This window comes from Schistocerca gregaria, chromosome 8 (genome assembly GCF_023897955.1).
Source record: "Schistocerca gregaria isolate iqSchGreg1 chromosome 8, iqSchGreg1.2, whole genome shotgun sequence".
NCBI classification, from domain to species: domain Eukaryota; kingdom Metazoa; phylum Arthropoda; class Insecta; order Orthoptera; family Acrididae; genus Schistocerca; species Schistocerca gregaria.
This window is the reverse complement of record NC_064927.1, coordinates 281640897-281657944: the sequence shown is the minus strand read 5'-3', so window position 1 is coordinate 281657944 and position 17048 is coordinate 281640897. Positions and strand designations below refer to the sequence as shown.

Below are 17048 nucleotides of genomic sequence, written 5' to 3'. Positions count from 1 at the left end.
CAAATGACAGCACTGCCAATGCACTGGCCTTTTATACTTTGTGTAAGTTACGCTACCACCATCTATATATGTGCCTATGGCTATCTCATGACCTTTGTCACCTCAGTGTTTAAGAGAGAAACTGCAAGCCAATGATTTTTTTGTTTTGTTTTTGTTTGACATAATTAGAGCCGCATATCATTCACTTGCATTTTGTAAGAAATAAAAGTTAGGTGATCACTCAAATTTTGAGCTTTTATGTAAGCAAAGCATTTACTTTTGATGGAAGTACAGTTTGAATATACACACACAAAAAATACAATTACTGTTGTTATTTTTTACTCAACAGAATGTTTTTCATCATGATCAAAGACAAGATAAATGCGAAAGTTGTTTATGAATAACAGAAACATGTTTTATATAACTTTGATGAAGTATTAAAGCAATAGTTGATACATTTTGTTTAGCATTTTTAATTTATTTTACCTTTTTGTGAAGGAAATTGTATTTTTTAGAGCAATATGATAAATCTGTATCATTTTCTATATTGTCCGCCCCCGGTACCTGAGTGGTCAGTGCGACAGACTGTCAATCGAAAGGGCCTGGGTTCGATTCCCGGCTGGGTCGGAGATTTTCTCCGCTCAGGGACTGGATGTCATGTTGTCTTAATCATCATCATTTCATCCCCATCGACACTCAAGTCGCCGAAGTGGCATCAAATCGAAAGACTTGCACCAGGTGAGCGGTCTACTGACGGGAGGCCCTTGTCACATGCCATTTATTTATTTATTTTCTATATTTTCACAACATCCCACCATTACTGGTCACAAATCAACCATTCTTGAATAAAACCTGCATTGAATGTTGAGAGCTTCAGTTTTGCTATAAATAATGTTTACTTTTAAGTAGCTCTCAAAGGATAACTATGTAGAAGAAAAATGTTCTGTACATTCCATGACCCTTTATATATGTTCACTCAGTTTCCAGAAGATTCACCGCTTCCTGTTTCTACGGGAATCTAGTAAGGCACTGATCACATATGGAAAGGAAGTGGTCATTATGACGTAACGCCCGACAGATATGCAACACACCTAACATACAGGTGACGTGGGTACAACTGTAACTGACCAAAGATACTGGAAAATCACCATAGTGTATGCTTGCTTATGCCTACGGTAGTTTTACAATTCTACTCGGCACTCAATCGCAAATGTAGTTGCTGCACCTGCAATAGTCAAACTGCTACAATAATAATAATAATAATAATAATAATAATAATAATAATAATAATAATAATAATGATGATGATGATGATGATGAATGTTCATTACACAGGGTGTCTCACCTAACTCTGCCACCCCAAATATCTCTGGAACAACAATAGACATTCAAAAAAGTTTTCACAAGCATGAATGTACGGCATGGGCTTAGGAAACCAAATACTACGCGAAATTTTAAAATGTACACAAATACTATTTTCAACACAAACATGTGTATTTTAAATGGACGCCTACAATTATTTCACATGCAATCAATAGCATGAAAAATCACGAAAATAATGGTGTTGGTTGCATCGCAATATGTCAATTACATCCCGAAAAATTGTGAAGCAAAGTTGACACTTGAAATAAATGAAGTGCACAGCTAGCGCATGTCCTGAGACTCATGTGTACACTTCACTGAGCACAGTGCTACATGCGATGCATTACGTCAGAATGTGTGACGCCATTGCTATCCTTTACAAGCCACACATTTCAGAACTTATGAGGTTTAAAAATGTGAAACCAAGTGTGTTACCACTAATTATACCTCTAGTTGTGATTTTGCAACAATAAACATTATGTGCAGGACATCCATCATTCTGATACCACATTATTAGATACATTATAAGAGGTGGACCAGCTCAAGTAGGAGCTAAACTATCCCCCTTTAGGAGAGCCATAAATGAAATATGGGTTAATGATGTGTTGTCATACAATACCCCAGCATACATTAACACTCTACTGACATAGTATGTCAACCAAATCACAATTACCTACAGCGAGAGGTGTATGCTTGAATCTCAGGACGTGCGCTAGCTGTGCGCTTTATTTATTTCAAGCATCAACTTCGCTTTGCAATTTTTCTGGATGTGACTGATGTATTACAGTGCAACCAATGCCATTATTTTTTGATTTTTCATCCTATTAACTGTATATGAAATAATAGTTGGTGTCCATTTAAAAAATACACAAGTTTTTGTTGAAAACAGTATTTGTTTACGTTTTAAAATTTTGCATAGTATTTGGTTTCGTAAGTCTCTGTCGTACGTGCATGCTGGTGAAAACCGTCTTTGAATAGCTATTGTTGTTCCAAAGATATTTGAGGTGGCAAAGTTAGGTGAGACACCCTGTATAGTGCATTTTATTTGTAACTTAGCTTGGAATGGTACCAACAGAATCCAGTATGTGTATTCCTGATATTGTTGATTTTCTACTCAATGAGCACAATAACCACAAACTTAGCAAGACAACACCTTTAATAAAGATAATACAGAATCAATAATAAATTACTAAGAAGCTATATGTATCAGCATATGCTGATACGTATATGCTACGTATATGCACATATAAACAAAAATTTTGTTATATGGTTAGGGAAAACTTGTATGCTTGATAATAAAGCTGACACCAGTGAATAATATAAACTGTATAACAAACTTCATGTTCTCCTTGACAGTAGTAGTAGTAGTAAATGGTAATATAGAACAAGGTAATCGATACTGTTATGCCACTACAATAGAAATATTTCAGTACAATCAATTTCACAATCATGTTCTCTCAGGAACAATATATTTGTGTTACACCATCACTTCTAGCGTGAGCAGCATGCGCTCAAACATTCTTTCTGTACATGTCAATTACTGCCCACAGGCAGACAAACTTTTCTGTGTAGATGATTAGGAAATGCATTTTCACACATCAGTAAGTTACTATCCCACAGTAGTCCATCCACCATAATCATGACTCTGATAGATGTGTGATCCAACAGCTCTCTCTCTCTCTCTCTCTCTCTCTCTCTCTCTCTCTCTCTCTCTCTCTCTCTCTCTCTGTCCCCCCCCCCCCCCCTTCCTCCCGCACTACTTGAGGAAGAAAGAAGCGTTACTTCCATATCTCAGCTGTCATAATGTGACAAAAAGTAATGCAAAGTCACATCCTCATGTATGACTAAGAGGTGCAACAAGCGGCCATCAGCTATATCACACTGCATTTTGTTTGGGTGCAACTGTTCACTAGCCAGAACTTGTACAAATTTTCGGACATCCACTCTCACTGATCGAATCTTTTCTGGATCAGGCAATGCATCTGGAACAATGAGAGTAATTACATTTAATTCTGTAAGAGAAAAACTCATTGAAATTATGAAAGCCTGAAAAAATAATTGAACCTTCATTGTCAGGTGAATAAAATAGATATTAGTTTAAGCTAAAACACACACACACACACACACACACACACACACACACACACACACAAAGAGAAGCCTGCTTCGTTGTAATAAATGGAACATCATTTTTATGAAGGGAGAGAAAGGAAAGAATTATGGATAGAGTCCACTATTTCACTGAGGATTATGTCACTATAAATGGAGTGTTGTAGGAGCTGGGGGAACAAATTGATGTCCTGTTTAATGGACTACCCTGTTATTCATTTCAAGTAATTCAGGAAAATCACAGCATACCTACATAAGAATGGCTGGTTGAGGATTTGGATATTGTGATACACTTGTACAGAATACAAATCATGGAAAAAGAAAAGTAACTCAACTTACATTAGAGTGGTTGACACTCTTGCAAACAAGAATGAAGTCATTCTTAAGAATTTGTACAATATCCAGAGTTAATAGACTAAAAAGGAAACACACACATACAAATGCATAACTACATTGTATCAGCACCACTGTTTTACGCCATCACACCACTCCTGCCAGTAAATGGAGTCAGCTAAACTAGTAGTCAAGCTGATCATCAACAGCTATAAAATGGAATTCCACTCAGACACAGGAACTACGATACTTACCAACACAATGACACTTTATGGCTCTGGCAACCACAGTGGATCCCACTAGGAGTCAAATCAAAGTTAAAAGTAAGCTATATCACATAGTTTAAACCCTAAGGTGTGGATACCAGTGATGTGTGATACAATACATCACAATAAAATATGCATGATGTGATGCTTATCTGTGCAACACTAATGTTTACAATGGAATGATACAGCAGGCAACAACACATCACGAATCACATTCTGCTTGAGTTGCTATCATGAACTGTTCAAAAGAGGATGTTACATTAGCTGTTCGAAAAGTTCTCTGCCTTGCCCAGAGATTGCAGCACCACTTGTGTGCATCTTCCCCTTACATTGGTACATATGTTAGTAGATGCTATATACAGATGCAATTAATTTCAGGCAGCAGTTGACTGTAGCAAGTCATCTGAAACAGTTGTGACACCCATGGTGTTGAAAATGGAAAAAAAAACTGAATATTGTGCAGCAATTAAATTCTTCATACAAGAAGAATTAATTAATCAATCTTCATCATGGAGAAATGGGCAACTAAGTTTAAACATGGTCATGAAAGCCTACAACATGATCCAAGTGAAGGATGTCTGAAAAGTCAAAAAGTGCAAGCACAGCAGAAATCATCGACAAAGTGCATGATATGATTTTGGAAGGTCAGCATATTAAAGTGAGTGAAATTGCCAAGGACACCAGAAAGCTTTGCGCACGATGGGTGACATGTTCTCACTGCTGATCACAAATGCATTCACAACACTTTCCAAAAAGTGCTTGATGTGACGATAAAAAAAAGGGACAGAAGTGATTTTTTGCATTGATATGTGACAGTGGATGAAACATGAATTTACCACTCCACACCCAAATCCAAACAGTGGTCTATGTAGTGGACAGAAGCTGGTTATTCATCTCCAGAGAACCCAAGGACAGTCCCACCGATGGGAAAGATGTTGGAATCAGTGTTTTGGCATGCGAAAGGAATTTTGTTGGTTGACTATCTTCAAAAAGGTACAAAATAGTCATATTCCATACAAAAAAGTGTCTTGGCAATGGGGAATCTGAGGGATGTGCATTATGAAGTGCTGGGACATCCACTCTATTCTGCAGATTTGGCTCCCTCAGTCTCAAAACTGAATAAATTACTTGCTGGTCAGCACTTTTCCTCCAGTCAAGAAGCTACTGTCGCTGTGGATGGGTACTTTGCAGCTCTTCTGGAGAAACACAACAGAGAAGGGGCAATGGCATTGGATCACCACTGGATGAAACATATTAATATTGCAGAAGTTTATATGGAAAAGTAAAACTTCTTTAAAAGCATAAATTGTCATTAACGCTATTGGGCTGAGCACTTTTCAGACCGCCCTCACACTGTGTTTTATCATTATTTAAAGCTCCGAAAACTGAAAAACCATAATTACTTGGAGCACCTGTTCAGCGCTACAAATATCAAACATAGTTTCATTGTGGTTTCTCATTAACTCTCTCAATGCAAACAGAAATACCATAAATGACTCCAGATAGCTTACACTTCTTGAAGCAACTAGTGTCAGCTACTCTGACAAGGCAGGACAAAAATTTTCAACTTACTGAGAAACTGCTCATTACAATAAAGTAAATTTGTGCGAGTATTTCAGTGTCGTTAAAAATGACACTATCAAAAGCTTATTTCTAATAAGAACACATAATATGGCACTTAATACCATGTGGGAAAAATATATTAAAAACAAAGATTCCAAGACTTACCAAGCGGGAAAGCGCCGGCAGACAGGCACATGAACAAAACACACAAACACACACACACAGAATTACGAGCTTTCGCAACTGGCAGTTGCTTCGTCAGGAAAGAGGGAAGGGGAGGGAAAAATGAAAGGATGTGGGTTTTAAGGGAGAGGGTAAGGAGACATTCCAATCCCGGGAGCGGAAAGACTTCCCTTAGGGGAAAAAAAGGGACAGGTGTACACTCGCACACACACACCCACACACATATCCATCCGCACATACACAGACACAAGCAGACATATTTAAAGGCAAAGAGTAAGGGCAGAGATGTCAGTCGAGGCGGAAGTACAGAGGCAAAGAAGTTGTTGAAAGACAGGTGAGGTATGAGCGGCGGCAACTTGAAATTAGCGGAGGTTGAGGCCTGGCGGATATCGAGAAGAGAGGATATACTGAAGGGTGAGTTCCCATCTCCGGAGTTCGGATAGGTTGGTGTTGGTGGGAAGTATCCAGATAACTCGGACGGTGTAACACTGTGCCAAGATGTGCTGGCCGTGCATCAAGGCATGTTTAGCCACAGGGTGATCCTCATTACCAACAAACACTGTCTGCCTGTGTCCATTCATGCGAATGGACAGTTTGTTGCTGGTCATTCCCACATAGAAAGCGTCACAGTGCAGGCAGGTCAGTTGGTAAATCACGTGGGTGCTTTCACATGTGGCTCTCCCTTTGATCGTGTACACCTTCCGGGTTACAGGACTGGAGTAGGTGGTGGTGGGAGGGTGCATAGGACAGGTTTTACACCGGGGGCGGTTGCAAGGGTAGGAGCCAGAGGGTAGGGAAGGTGGTTTGGGGATTTCATAGGGATGAACCAAGAGGTTACGAAGGTTAGGTGGACGGCGGAAAGACACTCTTGGTGGAGTGGGGAGGATTTCATGAAGGATGGATCTCATTTCGGGGCAGGATTTTAGGAAGTCGTATCCCTGCTGGAGAGCCACATTCAAGGTCTGATCCAGTCCCGGGAAGTATTCTGTCACAAGTGGGGCACTTTTGGGGTTCTTCTGTGAGAGGTTCTGGGTTTGAGGGGATGAGGAAGTGGCTCTGGTTATCTGCTTCTGTGCCAGGTTGGGAGGGTAGTTGCGGGATGCGAAAGCTGTTTTCAGGTTGTTGGTGTAATGGTCGAGGGATTCAGGACTGGAGCAGATTCGTTTGCCACGAAGGCCTAGGCTGTAGGGAAGGGACCGTTTGATATGGAATGGGTGGCAGCTGTCATAATGGAGGTACTGTTGCTTGTTGGTGGGTTTGATGTGGACGGATGTGTGAGTTCCGTCCTCCATCACAGCGGGACCCACCTCCTCTTCCTCAAAATCACCCTCTCCAAACCTTCCAGGAATTTCTCACTTCCAGCCTTGCCTCTCAATCTTTCTTGAAAAACCTTAATCCTACTCCCAACATCACCACAGCCGAATCCCAGGCTATCCGTGATCTGAAAGCTGACCGATCCATCATCATTCTTCCGGCTGACAAGGGTTCCACGACCGTGGTACTTGATCGTTGGGAGTATGTGGCTGAGGGACTGCGTCAGCTTTCAGACAACTCTACATACATAATCCCATTCCTGATGTCCAGGCGGAGCTTCAAGGAATCCTCAGAACCTTAGGCCCCCTACAAAACCTTTCACCTGACTCCATCAAACTCCTCACCCCACCGACACCTCGCACCCCTACCTTCTACCTACTTCCTAAAATTCACAAACCCAAACATCCTGGCCGCCCCATTGTAGCTGGTTACCAAGCCCCCACAGAACGTATCTCTGCCTACGTAGATCAACACCTTCAACCCATTACATGCAGTCTCCCATCCTTCATCAAAGACACCAACCACTTTCTCGAACGCCTGGAATCCGTACCCAGTCTGTTACCCCCGGAAACCATCCTTGTAACCATTGATGCCACTTCCCTATACACGAATATCCCGCACGTCCAGGGCCTCGCTGCAATGGAGCACTTCCTTTCACGCCGATCACCTGCCACCCTACCTAAAACCTCTTTCCTCGTCACCTTAGCCAGCTTCATCCTGACCCATAACTTCTTCACTTTTGAAGGCCAGACATACCAACAATTAAAGGGAACAGCCATGGGTACCAGGATGGCCCCCTCGTATGCCAACCTATTGATGGGTCGCTTAGAGGAAGCCTTCTTGGTTACCCAAGCCTGCCAACGCAAAGTTTGGTACAGATTTATTGATGACATCTTCATGATCTGGACTCACAGTGAAGAACAACTCCAGAATTTCCTCTCCAACCTCAACTCCTTTGGTTCCATCAGATTCACCTGGTCCTACTCCAAATCCCATGCCACTTTCCTAGACGTTGACCTCCATCTGTCCAATGGCCAGCTGCACACATCCGTCCACATCAAACCCACCAACAAGCAACAGTACCTCCATTATGACAGCTGCCACCCATTCCATATCAAACGGTCCCTTCCCTACAGCCTAGGCCTTCGTGGCAAACGAATCTGCTCCAGTCCTGAATCCCTCGACCATTACACCAACAACCTGAAAACAGCTTTCGCATCCCGCAACTACCCTCCCAACCTGGCACAGAAGCAGATAACCAGAGCCACTTCCTCATCCCCTCAAACCCAGAACCTCTCACAGAAGAACCCCAAAAGTGCCCCACTTGTGACAGAATACTTCCCGGGACTGGATCAGACCTTGAATGTGGCTCTCCAGCAGGGATACGACTTCCTAAAATCCTGCCCCGAAATGAGATCCATCCTTCATGAAATCCTCCCCACTCCACCAAGAGTGTCTTTCCGCCGTCCACCTAACCTTCGTAACCTCTTGGTTCATCCCTATGAAATCCCCAAACCACCTTCCCTACCCTCTGGCTCCTACCCTTGCAACCGCCCCCGGTGTAAAACCTGTCCTATGCACCCTCCCACCACCACCTACTCCAGTCCTGTAACCCGGAAGGTGTACACGATCAAAGGGAGAGCCACATGTGAAAGCACCCACGTGATTTACCAACTGACCTGCCTGCACTGTGATGCTTTCTATGTGGGAATGACCAGCAACAAACTGTCCATTCGCATGAATGGACACAGGCAGACAGTGCAGTGTTTGTTGGTAATGAGGATCACCCTGTGGCTAAACATGCCTTGATGCACGGCCAGCACATCTTGGCACAGTGTTACACCGTCCGAGTTATCTGGATACTTCCCACCAACACCAACCTATCCGAACTCCGGAGATGGGAACTCGCCCTTCAGTATATCCTCTCTTCTCGATATCCGCCAGGCCTCAACCTCCGCTAATTTCAAGTTGCCGCCGCTCATACCTCACCTGTCTTTCAACAACTTCTTTGCCTCTGTACTTCCGCCTCGACTGACATCTCTGCCCTTACTCTTTGCCTTTAAATATGTCTGCTTGTGTCTGTGTATGTGCGGATGGATATGTGTGTGGGTGTGTGTGTGCGAGTGTACACCTGTCCCTTTTTTCCCCCTAAGGGAAGTCTTTCCGCTCCCGGGATTGGAATGACTCCTTACCCTCTCCCTTAAAACCCACATCCTTTCATTTTTCCCTCTCCTTCCATCTTTCCTGACGAAGCAACTGCCAGTTGCGAAAGCTCGTAATTCTGTGTGTGTGTTTGTGTGTTTTGTTCATGTGCCTGTCTGCCGGCGCTTTCCCGCTTGGTAAGTCTTGGGATCTTTGTTTTTAATATATTTTTCCCATGTGGAAGTTTCTTTCTATTTTATTTACATCATCATTAATACCATGTGGTACGTATATAAATAATGGTTGCAAGTTAATAAATCTAGAATAGTATTTCTACAACATTTCAGTTTCACAAAGTAATACACATTTCAGCTTGAGGTGTATTCAGAAGAAACATTGCTGGATTTGAAGTTACCATCGCTGGAGTGGCAGTGCTTAAGCTTGGATCAGCAGTGTACGAAAAAGAGAAATGCAAGAGAGATCTTAAGAGTGGAAGGAAGCATGGCACTTCTTTCAACGTTAAAATAAATTTAAGTATGACATATTTATAAGGAATGTCCAGATTCGCTGCTGTATGATATTAATTTTCATTTCCTTCCACTTTTACTAAATATCTGTTTAGGCTAAATTGCCATTATTGAGTGACCTGCGGTATGATGTGGGTGACATTATTTTCACTATATATAAATGTTATTGTAGAACACTGAACGTGGATTGATACTTATGATACATATTGTCTAGACGGATTAACATACATATAATATCATCGGCAACAGTATTATTGAAAAGAAAAATTAACAAAAGCATACAAGTAAAAAAATTTCTTACCCAATAAACACACAAAAATTAATAGCATCTACAATTGCTATAAACACAGACTGCTACTGCTGCTGCTACTACTACTACTACTACTGCATACAGCAACCACAGATATATATACACAACTAAATAATGTACATATCATCTGTGTAACAGTGCGTATACAGGATGTTTCACAAAGTTTTGTCGATTTCAAATTTGAATAATATGCAAACTAGTTGCAAAACAAAGCTGAACATTTTCACAAAGAACAACATTTACCCACATTTACTTATAAACACTATATTGGAACAATGATGACCATTCACAGCTAGACAACACTAGAGGCATTTCACTCAGTTTTTGAACACATCTTTCATAACTGCTGGAGGGATTCTGGAAATCTCATTGCGAATTCTATCTTTTAACTGCTGATAGCTACTTGGCCAGCCATTTGAGAAAGTTCTGGTAACAAATGGTGAGAGTTTGCCTGTAAACTGCTACACACATGTTCAATGCACTCTGGAGGTCATATGGTTTTCCAAAGACTGTTTGATTTTGATTCCATACACTGGTAGTTGCATGGAAGTTTCTCATCCTCTTCAACAATGTTCTCCGAGCAGGAATTGGATATCATAGGTGAATCTTGAAATGCTTAAGAGAGACATGCTGAAAATGCACAATAGATTTGTCATAGTGGAAACAGCACTCCATCACAAAGTTGCTTCAACCAATATGAAATGATTACTGCCCTGTATATGGGATGAAACTTGACACTCTGTGCTACTTATAGATGGTGCCGCCATTGCTGTATCTTGTTTATTGAGCATATTATTCAAATTTTAGAATGTCAAAACGTTGTGAAACACACTGTACTATGTAAACATTCAACATCATAGCCCCAAAACAGTCAAGTTATTGTCATAAGAAATTAATTACTACCTTAATTCAACATACACAGAGCAGTCAAAATACTGTTGCCAACAATGTTATATGTATGTCAATCCATCTAGACAATATACATGTAAGTAGCAATCCATGTACCATGTCCTAATGTAACACAAATATATATAATGAAAATAATGTAACTGACATTGTGACACAGGTCGCCTGATAACAACAGTTTAGCTGAAACAGATACATAGTGAAAATGTAAAGAAATAAAAATTAATATCACTCTCCAGTGATGCTGGACACTCCTTATAAATGTCACTTGCTGACTTATAATATGCTGCAAGCGCTATGGAATATAAACAATTGAGATACATTAGCTATATGTGGTATGAGGTGATGTATGGCCTGAAATGCATCAGCTGTAAAATAGCTAGTAACTACACTTTTCACAGCTGTTGTTGTTATGGTCTTCAGTCCTGAGACTGTTTCTATGCAGCTCTCCATGCTACTCTATCCTGTGCATGCTCCATCTCCCAGTGCGTACTGCAACCTACATCCTTCTGAATCTGCTTAATGTATTCATCTCTTGGTCTCCCTCTATGGTTTTTACTCTCCACACTGCCCTCCAATACTAAATTGGTGATCCCTTGATGCCTCATAACATGTCCTACCAACCGATCCCTTCTTCTAGTCAATTTGTGCCACAAACTTCTCTTATCCCCCTTCTGATTCAATACTTCCTCATTAATTATGTGATCTACCCATCTAATCTTCAGCATTCTTCTGTAACACCACATTTCGAAAGCTTCTATTCTCTTCTTGTCCAAACTATTTATCGTCCATGTTTCACTTCCATACATGGCTACACTCCATACAAATACTTTCAGAAATGACTTCCTGACACTTAAATCTATACTCGATGTTAACAAATTTCTCTTCTTCAGAAACGCTTTCCTTGCCATTGTCACTCTACATTTTATTTCCTTCCTACTTCGACCATTATCAGTTATTTTGCTCCCCAAATAGCGAAACTCCTTTACTACTTTGTCTCATTTCCTAATCTAATTCCCTCAGCATCACCCGACTTAATTCGACTACATTCCATTATCCCCGTTTTGCTTTTGTTGATGTTCATCTTATATCCTCCTTTCAAGACACTGTCCATTCCGTTCAACTGCTCTTTGAAGTCCTTTGCTATCTCTGACAGAATTACAATGCCACTGGCAAACCTCAAAGTTTTCATTTCATTTCTTTTGTTTCCTTTACTGCTTGCTCAATATACAGAGTTAATAGCATCGGGGAGAGGCTACAACCCTGTCTCACTCCCTTCCCAACCACTGCTTCCCTTTCATGTCCCTCGACTCTTGTAACTGCCATCTGATTTCTGTACAAATTGTAAATAGCCTTTCGCTCCCTGTATTTTACTCCTGCCACCTTCAGAATTTGAAACAGATTATTCCAGTCAACATTGTCAAAAGCTTTCTGTAAGTCTACAAATTCTAGAAACATTGGTTCCCTAATGCACTCTGTGAAACTCTCTACAACCTCTGGTTCTTTCATGTATCCAGGTCTCATCTTCTTAAATTCCCACCTTTTTGCAATTTCTTCAGTTTTAATCTACAGTTCATAACCAATAGATTGTGGTCAGAGTCCACATCTGTCTCTGAAAATGTCTTACAATTTAAAAACTGGTTCCTAAATCTCTGTCTTATCATTACATAATCTACCTGAAACCTCCCAGTGTCTCCACGTATACAGCCTTCTTTCTTGATTCTTGAACCAAGTGTTAGCCTATGATTAAGTTATGCTCTGTGCAAAATTCTACCAGGCGGCTTCCTCTTTCATTCCTTACCCTCATTTTATGTATGTAATTGATTTTCTAATTTATTTTGACTATGCCTAGTTAATATCTTTCATTATAGGGTGAAATCAATAATTGTTTCATTACTTAAATTCTATTGTTGATGCATAAACAAATAAATTCCATACTACTTATAAACATTTGGAATACGAAATACTAGTAATCTTAAAAGTATCTATTCAGCTCTTTTTGTAAACATGTTAGCAAAGCCAGCCTACAATTAATTCCAAAGTAATTAACAGCTGTGTCAAAAGTATTGTTTACGTAACTATATAAGTTAATTTCATGATTTAAAACAATAATTCGTCACAACCCCAGTAGTAAAAGAAACTGTTAAAAAGAATCAATTTTTTGATGTACACAGTTAATCGTGTGAAGTAAGTTTTAATTGTAATTTCTGTTAATTTAACTTCAAACAATGTGTAAGTTCAGTACCTATTATTGTGACAATATATAAGGGCCCGATTTTTGATCACGAGACAGTCAGTCCACGGCCGAGTTTCAGACAAGGAACCAGTGTTCGTTAGAGCGGCAACAATGCATCAACTTAACAGTGTAGTAAGTGTTACCTAATCAGGCCGTGTGTTAAAGCAGCGACAGTGTCTGCTCCATATGTACCTTTCTATTCTTCAATAACTGTGAACTTTGTGGTTAGGCTTTTACTGCTCGCAGATGTTCAACAGTAAACTATTGTAGCATTATGTGGATGGCTTGCCTACTAACTATTAGTGAAGCTTATAGGAAGTTAGAACAATAGTGCAGTGGCCATATATAACTGTGCATTATTGGGTGGTTGTGAAAAGTGAAAGACTGTGAAATGCAATTGTGCATCTGTCGGCTACATAATTTACAGAAGACAGTACTGTACTTCCACCTCCTATTTTTTTAGCCAGTACGTCAGCACCGAGGACAACAAACAAAGGACGCCAACCACTACACATTCAATTAATTTTAAAGAAAAATTTTGCCAAATTATATGACTAAAACTCTTCAGAAGTTTCAGTCTTATCTAAAATCTGTAAGTGGATTAAAATCATTTATACAGCCACTCGGTGACCATATTGGCACAAAAACAGAAGAAAGAGAGAAGGATGAAACACCAAATTTGGTTTTTTGAATTTGTTTCACTGCTAAAAAAATGTAATACTGCTCCTCTGTTCAACAACAACATGAATGCCAAATTGGCATATATATTGGGATAAGCCTAGCAAAACAGAAATCGAACTAAAATGGCTCAGCAGTGATAGACTTCTGGAACAGAAGGGACACTTACTTCTACAGACATAATGCAAAAGTACTTGTTCCTCTACCAAGAGTAGTTTACTGTAGGTCACTGAAGGAATTAAGAGCACATAATGACCAGAAAGAAGTTCAGGTCATTCCCATCTTCACCCACATAATGCTCAGGCCCGTATCATAGTCGTCAATTTGTTCTAGAATTATGGAACACATCTAACGCTAACACAGATTTTGAAGTTTTTGAAGAGTTTAAACTCTCATCTATTAAAACCAACACAGATTCTGCAAACAAAGATCTTTTGAATCCCAGTTCACTCTGTTCACCCACGAGATCTACGTTGGTTCCATGTGTCCTTGAATTTCGGAGGGCGTTCGACACATTACTGCACTGTCTTTTAGGGAACACAATATGAGATTAACAAGTATTGGATCAGAATTGTGTTTGGATTCAGGGGTTTCTTACAGACAGAATTCAACATATCAGCCTTAACGGAATAAAATCAGTACATTTAAAGGTTATGCAGATTGAAGGTGAAGGGGGGGAGATAAAAAGGAAAGGTACTGTTAATGTCAGCTGCAGCAGGACTTCAGTGGAATCAGCAGCAATGAGTGAAACTGTGTGCCGAACTAGAAATCAAACCCAGGATCTCCTGCTTACAATACAGTTGCGTTAATCAATGAGCCACCTGGACACAGTGTTTATTGCAAATGTGTGCTCTATTTGGCACGCCTTTCGGCAGACTCACATTCCACTTAGCGCCACCTATCCACAGCCCTATACATGTCCCTCATGCTCGCTACTTTGAGATACCCACAGGATGTTGAACGTTATTGTGCATCCACACTGAAGATAGTGGATTCATTGCCCATCAAGATGAATCGAATTATACGAATTCACCTTGACGGGTGATGAATCCACCGGCTTCAGTGCAGATGCACAATAACTTCCAACCTCATGTGGGAAACTCAAAGTGGAGGGCATGGACAGAGACTGTAGATAGCTGGCACTGAGGGGGGGGAGATAGTCCACACAAGTGTGAGAAACATTGTGTCTGGGTGGTGCAGTGCTTAAAGCTACTACCTGGTAAGCAGGAGATCCTGGGTTCTAATCTGGTCTGGTATACATTTTCACCTGTTGCATCTAATTTCGCGTGAAGTCTCTTTGCAGCTGACAACAATAGTCTCACCAAGTGGTAGCAGAACACACACAGACACGCGCACGTGCGCGCCCACACACACACACACACACACACACACACACACACACACACACACACAGGGAGTGTATATTGGCAACAAGCAATATCCTGTTGCTCTACAACATGACAATCGTGACCTCGATGACTGCTTCACGACATGCGCCATCTGGATTCACAGAAATCCGCAGATGGGAACTAGTGCTATAACATGTCCTTGGTTCTCGCCACCCACCTGGCCTTAATTTCTTCTGTCTCAGCATTTCCTGACAGTAACTGCTTTTTTCTTCGCTCTGTTTTAGTTTTCTACATCTTTCATTGTGTTAACCATCTATTTTTCACCCCCTCCCCTTCCCACCTCTGTTACGTATAATGCACTTAGCTTTTTACTCTTACTAACTCAAGCATGATGTTTAAGCAGTAATCACTGTCTTGCATTTTACCCTGTGTTCCACATTTGAGATCTCAGGTTTTCAAATCTCATACAATGCAGTCCCCAGCACTTGATCTTTCCTTCTCATCCTGTCTGGTAAGTCTCCCATTACCTGCAGTTCAGGGTGACGTTCCTGAAGTCTACCCTTTTTTCTAGACCTTTCCAGTCCTTTTCCTTCATCCCTCTTCCTTCCCCTTTGACCCTTCTGCCTGAAGGAGAAGCCCTGGCTCCAAAAGCTTCTTTAATTATAACCTTCTTTTATGTGTGTTAGCCACAGATTGATGAGTGGATTTTTTATCTATCCAATTAAATTAATACACATAACATGCATCACAGCTGCAGATTCCGTATGGTGTCTGTTCTTTTGGACATGTTCAAAAGAACAGACACCTTGCAGTCATATTATATTTAGAAGTAACTCTGGGAGTACCCCAAGAGAGTGTTACAAGGCTGTTACTGTTTACAGTTTATATTCAAATGGCTCAAATAGCTCTGAGCACTATGGGACTTAACTTCTGAGGCCGTCAGTCCTCTAGAACTTAGAACTACTTAAACCTAACTAACCTAAGAATATCACACACATCCATGCCCGAGGCAGGATTCGAACCTGCGACTGTAGTCGCGCGGTTCCAGACTGTAACGCCTAGAACCGCTCGGCAACCCCGGCGGACACAGTTTATATTAATGATCTTTCTAGTGGATATGTTGAAGGTCCCATGAGGCTATTCAAGGACAACTTTGTTGTCTGTAAGAAGGTTGCAATGCCAGAAGACTGTAGAAAAATGCTGGAAAAGCTATAGAGAATTGATGACTGATGCAGGGCTTGGCAAATAATGATGAATGTAATATATTGTGCACAATAAGGTGAAGAAATCCACTACTGTTTAATAACACTATAGGCGACAAATCACTGGAAATATTAACTACCGCAAAATAAATATGAGAAACTATCTGTACTGACATAAGAAGGCCTGAACATATAAAACAAATACTACAGGAAGTCGAGCTGAGATTTGTAGGGAGAATATTAAGGAAATGTAATTCATTCATAATAGATTATGCTTGTCAATTACTTGTTTGACTTATTCAATCTGGAACGCTTTCCTGAGTAGGATTAATAGAAAAGTGATGTATTCCATCATACTTTCGTTTATTCAGTGTAGGAGAGTTTGAAGGTGCTAAACAAACTCCAATGACAAATCATACAAAAGAGGCATTGTGCACCACAGAAAGATTTAATGCTGAAATTCTAAGAATTGGACAACATAGTACTTACACCCTCATATCCCTTGCAAAATGGTCATGATGAGAAAATAATATTATGAGCTCACACAAAGCTAGAGTGACAATTGTTCTTTCCATGCACCATTTATAAA

At 40.5% G+C, this 17048-nt stretch overlaps 1 protein-coding gene across 1 annotated transcript in view; it reads right to left on the bottom strand.

The window, feature by feature from the left end:
- Positions 1-225: 225 nt before the first annotated feature.
- Positions 226-17048, bottom strand: part of LOC126284773 (checkpoint protein HUS1-like) — a 30834-nt gene continuing 14011 nt past the window's right edge. The window contains exon 6 of the mRNA XM_049983934.1: positions 226-3323. Coding sequence (XP_049839891.1) covers positions 3133-3323 — 191 coding nt within the window. The 3' untranslated portion in view covers positions 226-3132. The remainder of the gene's footprint in view (positions 3324-17048) is intronic.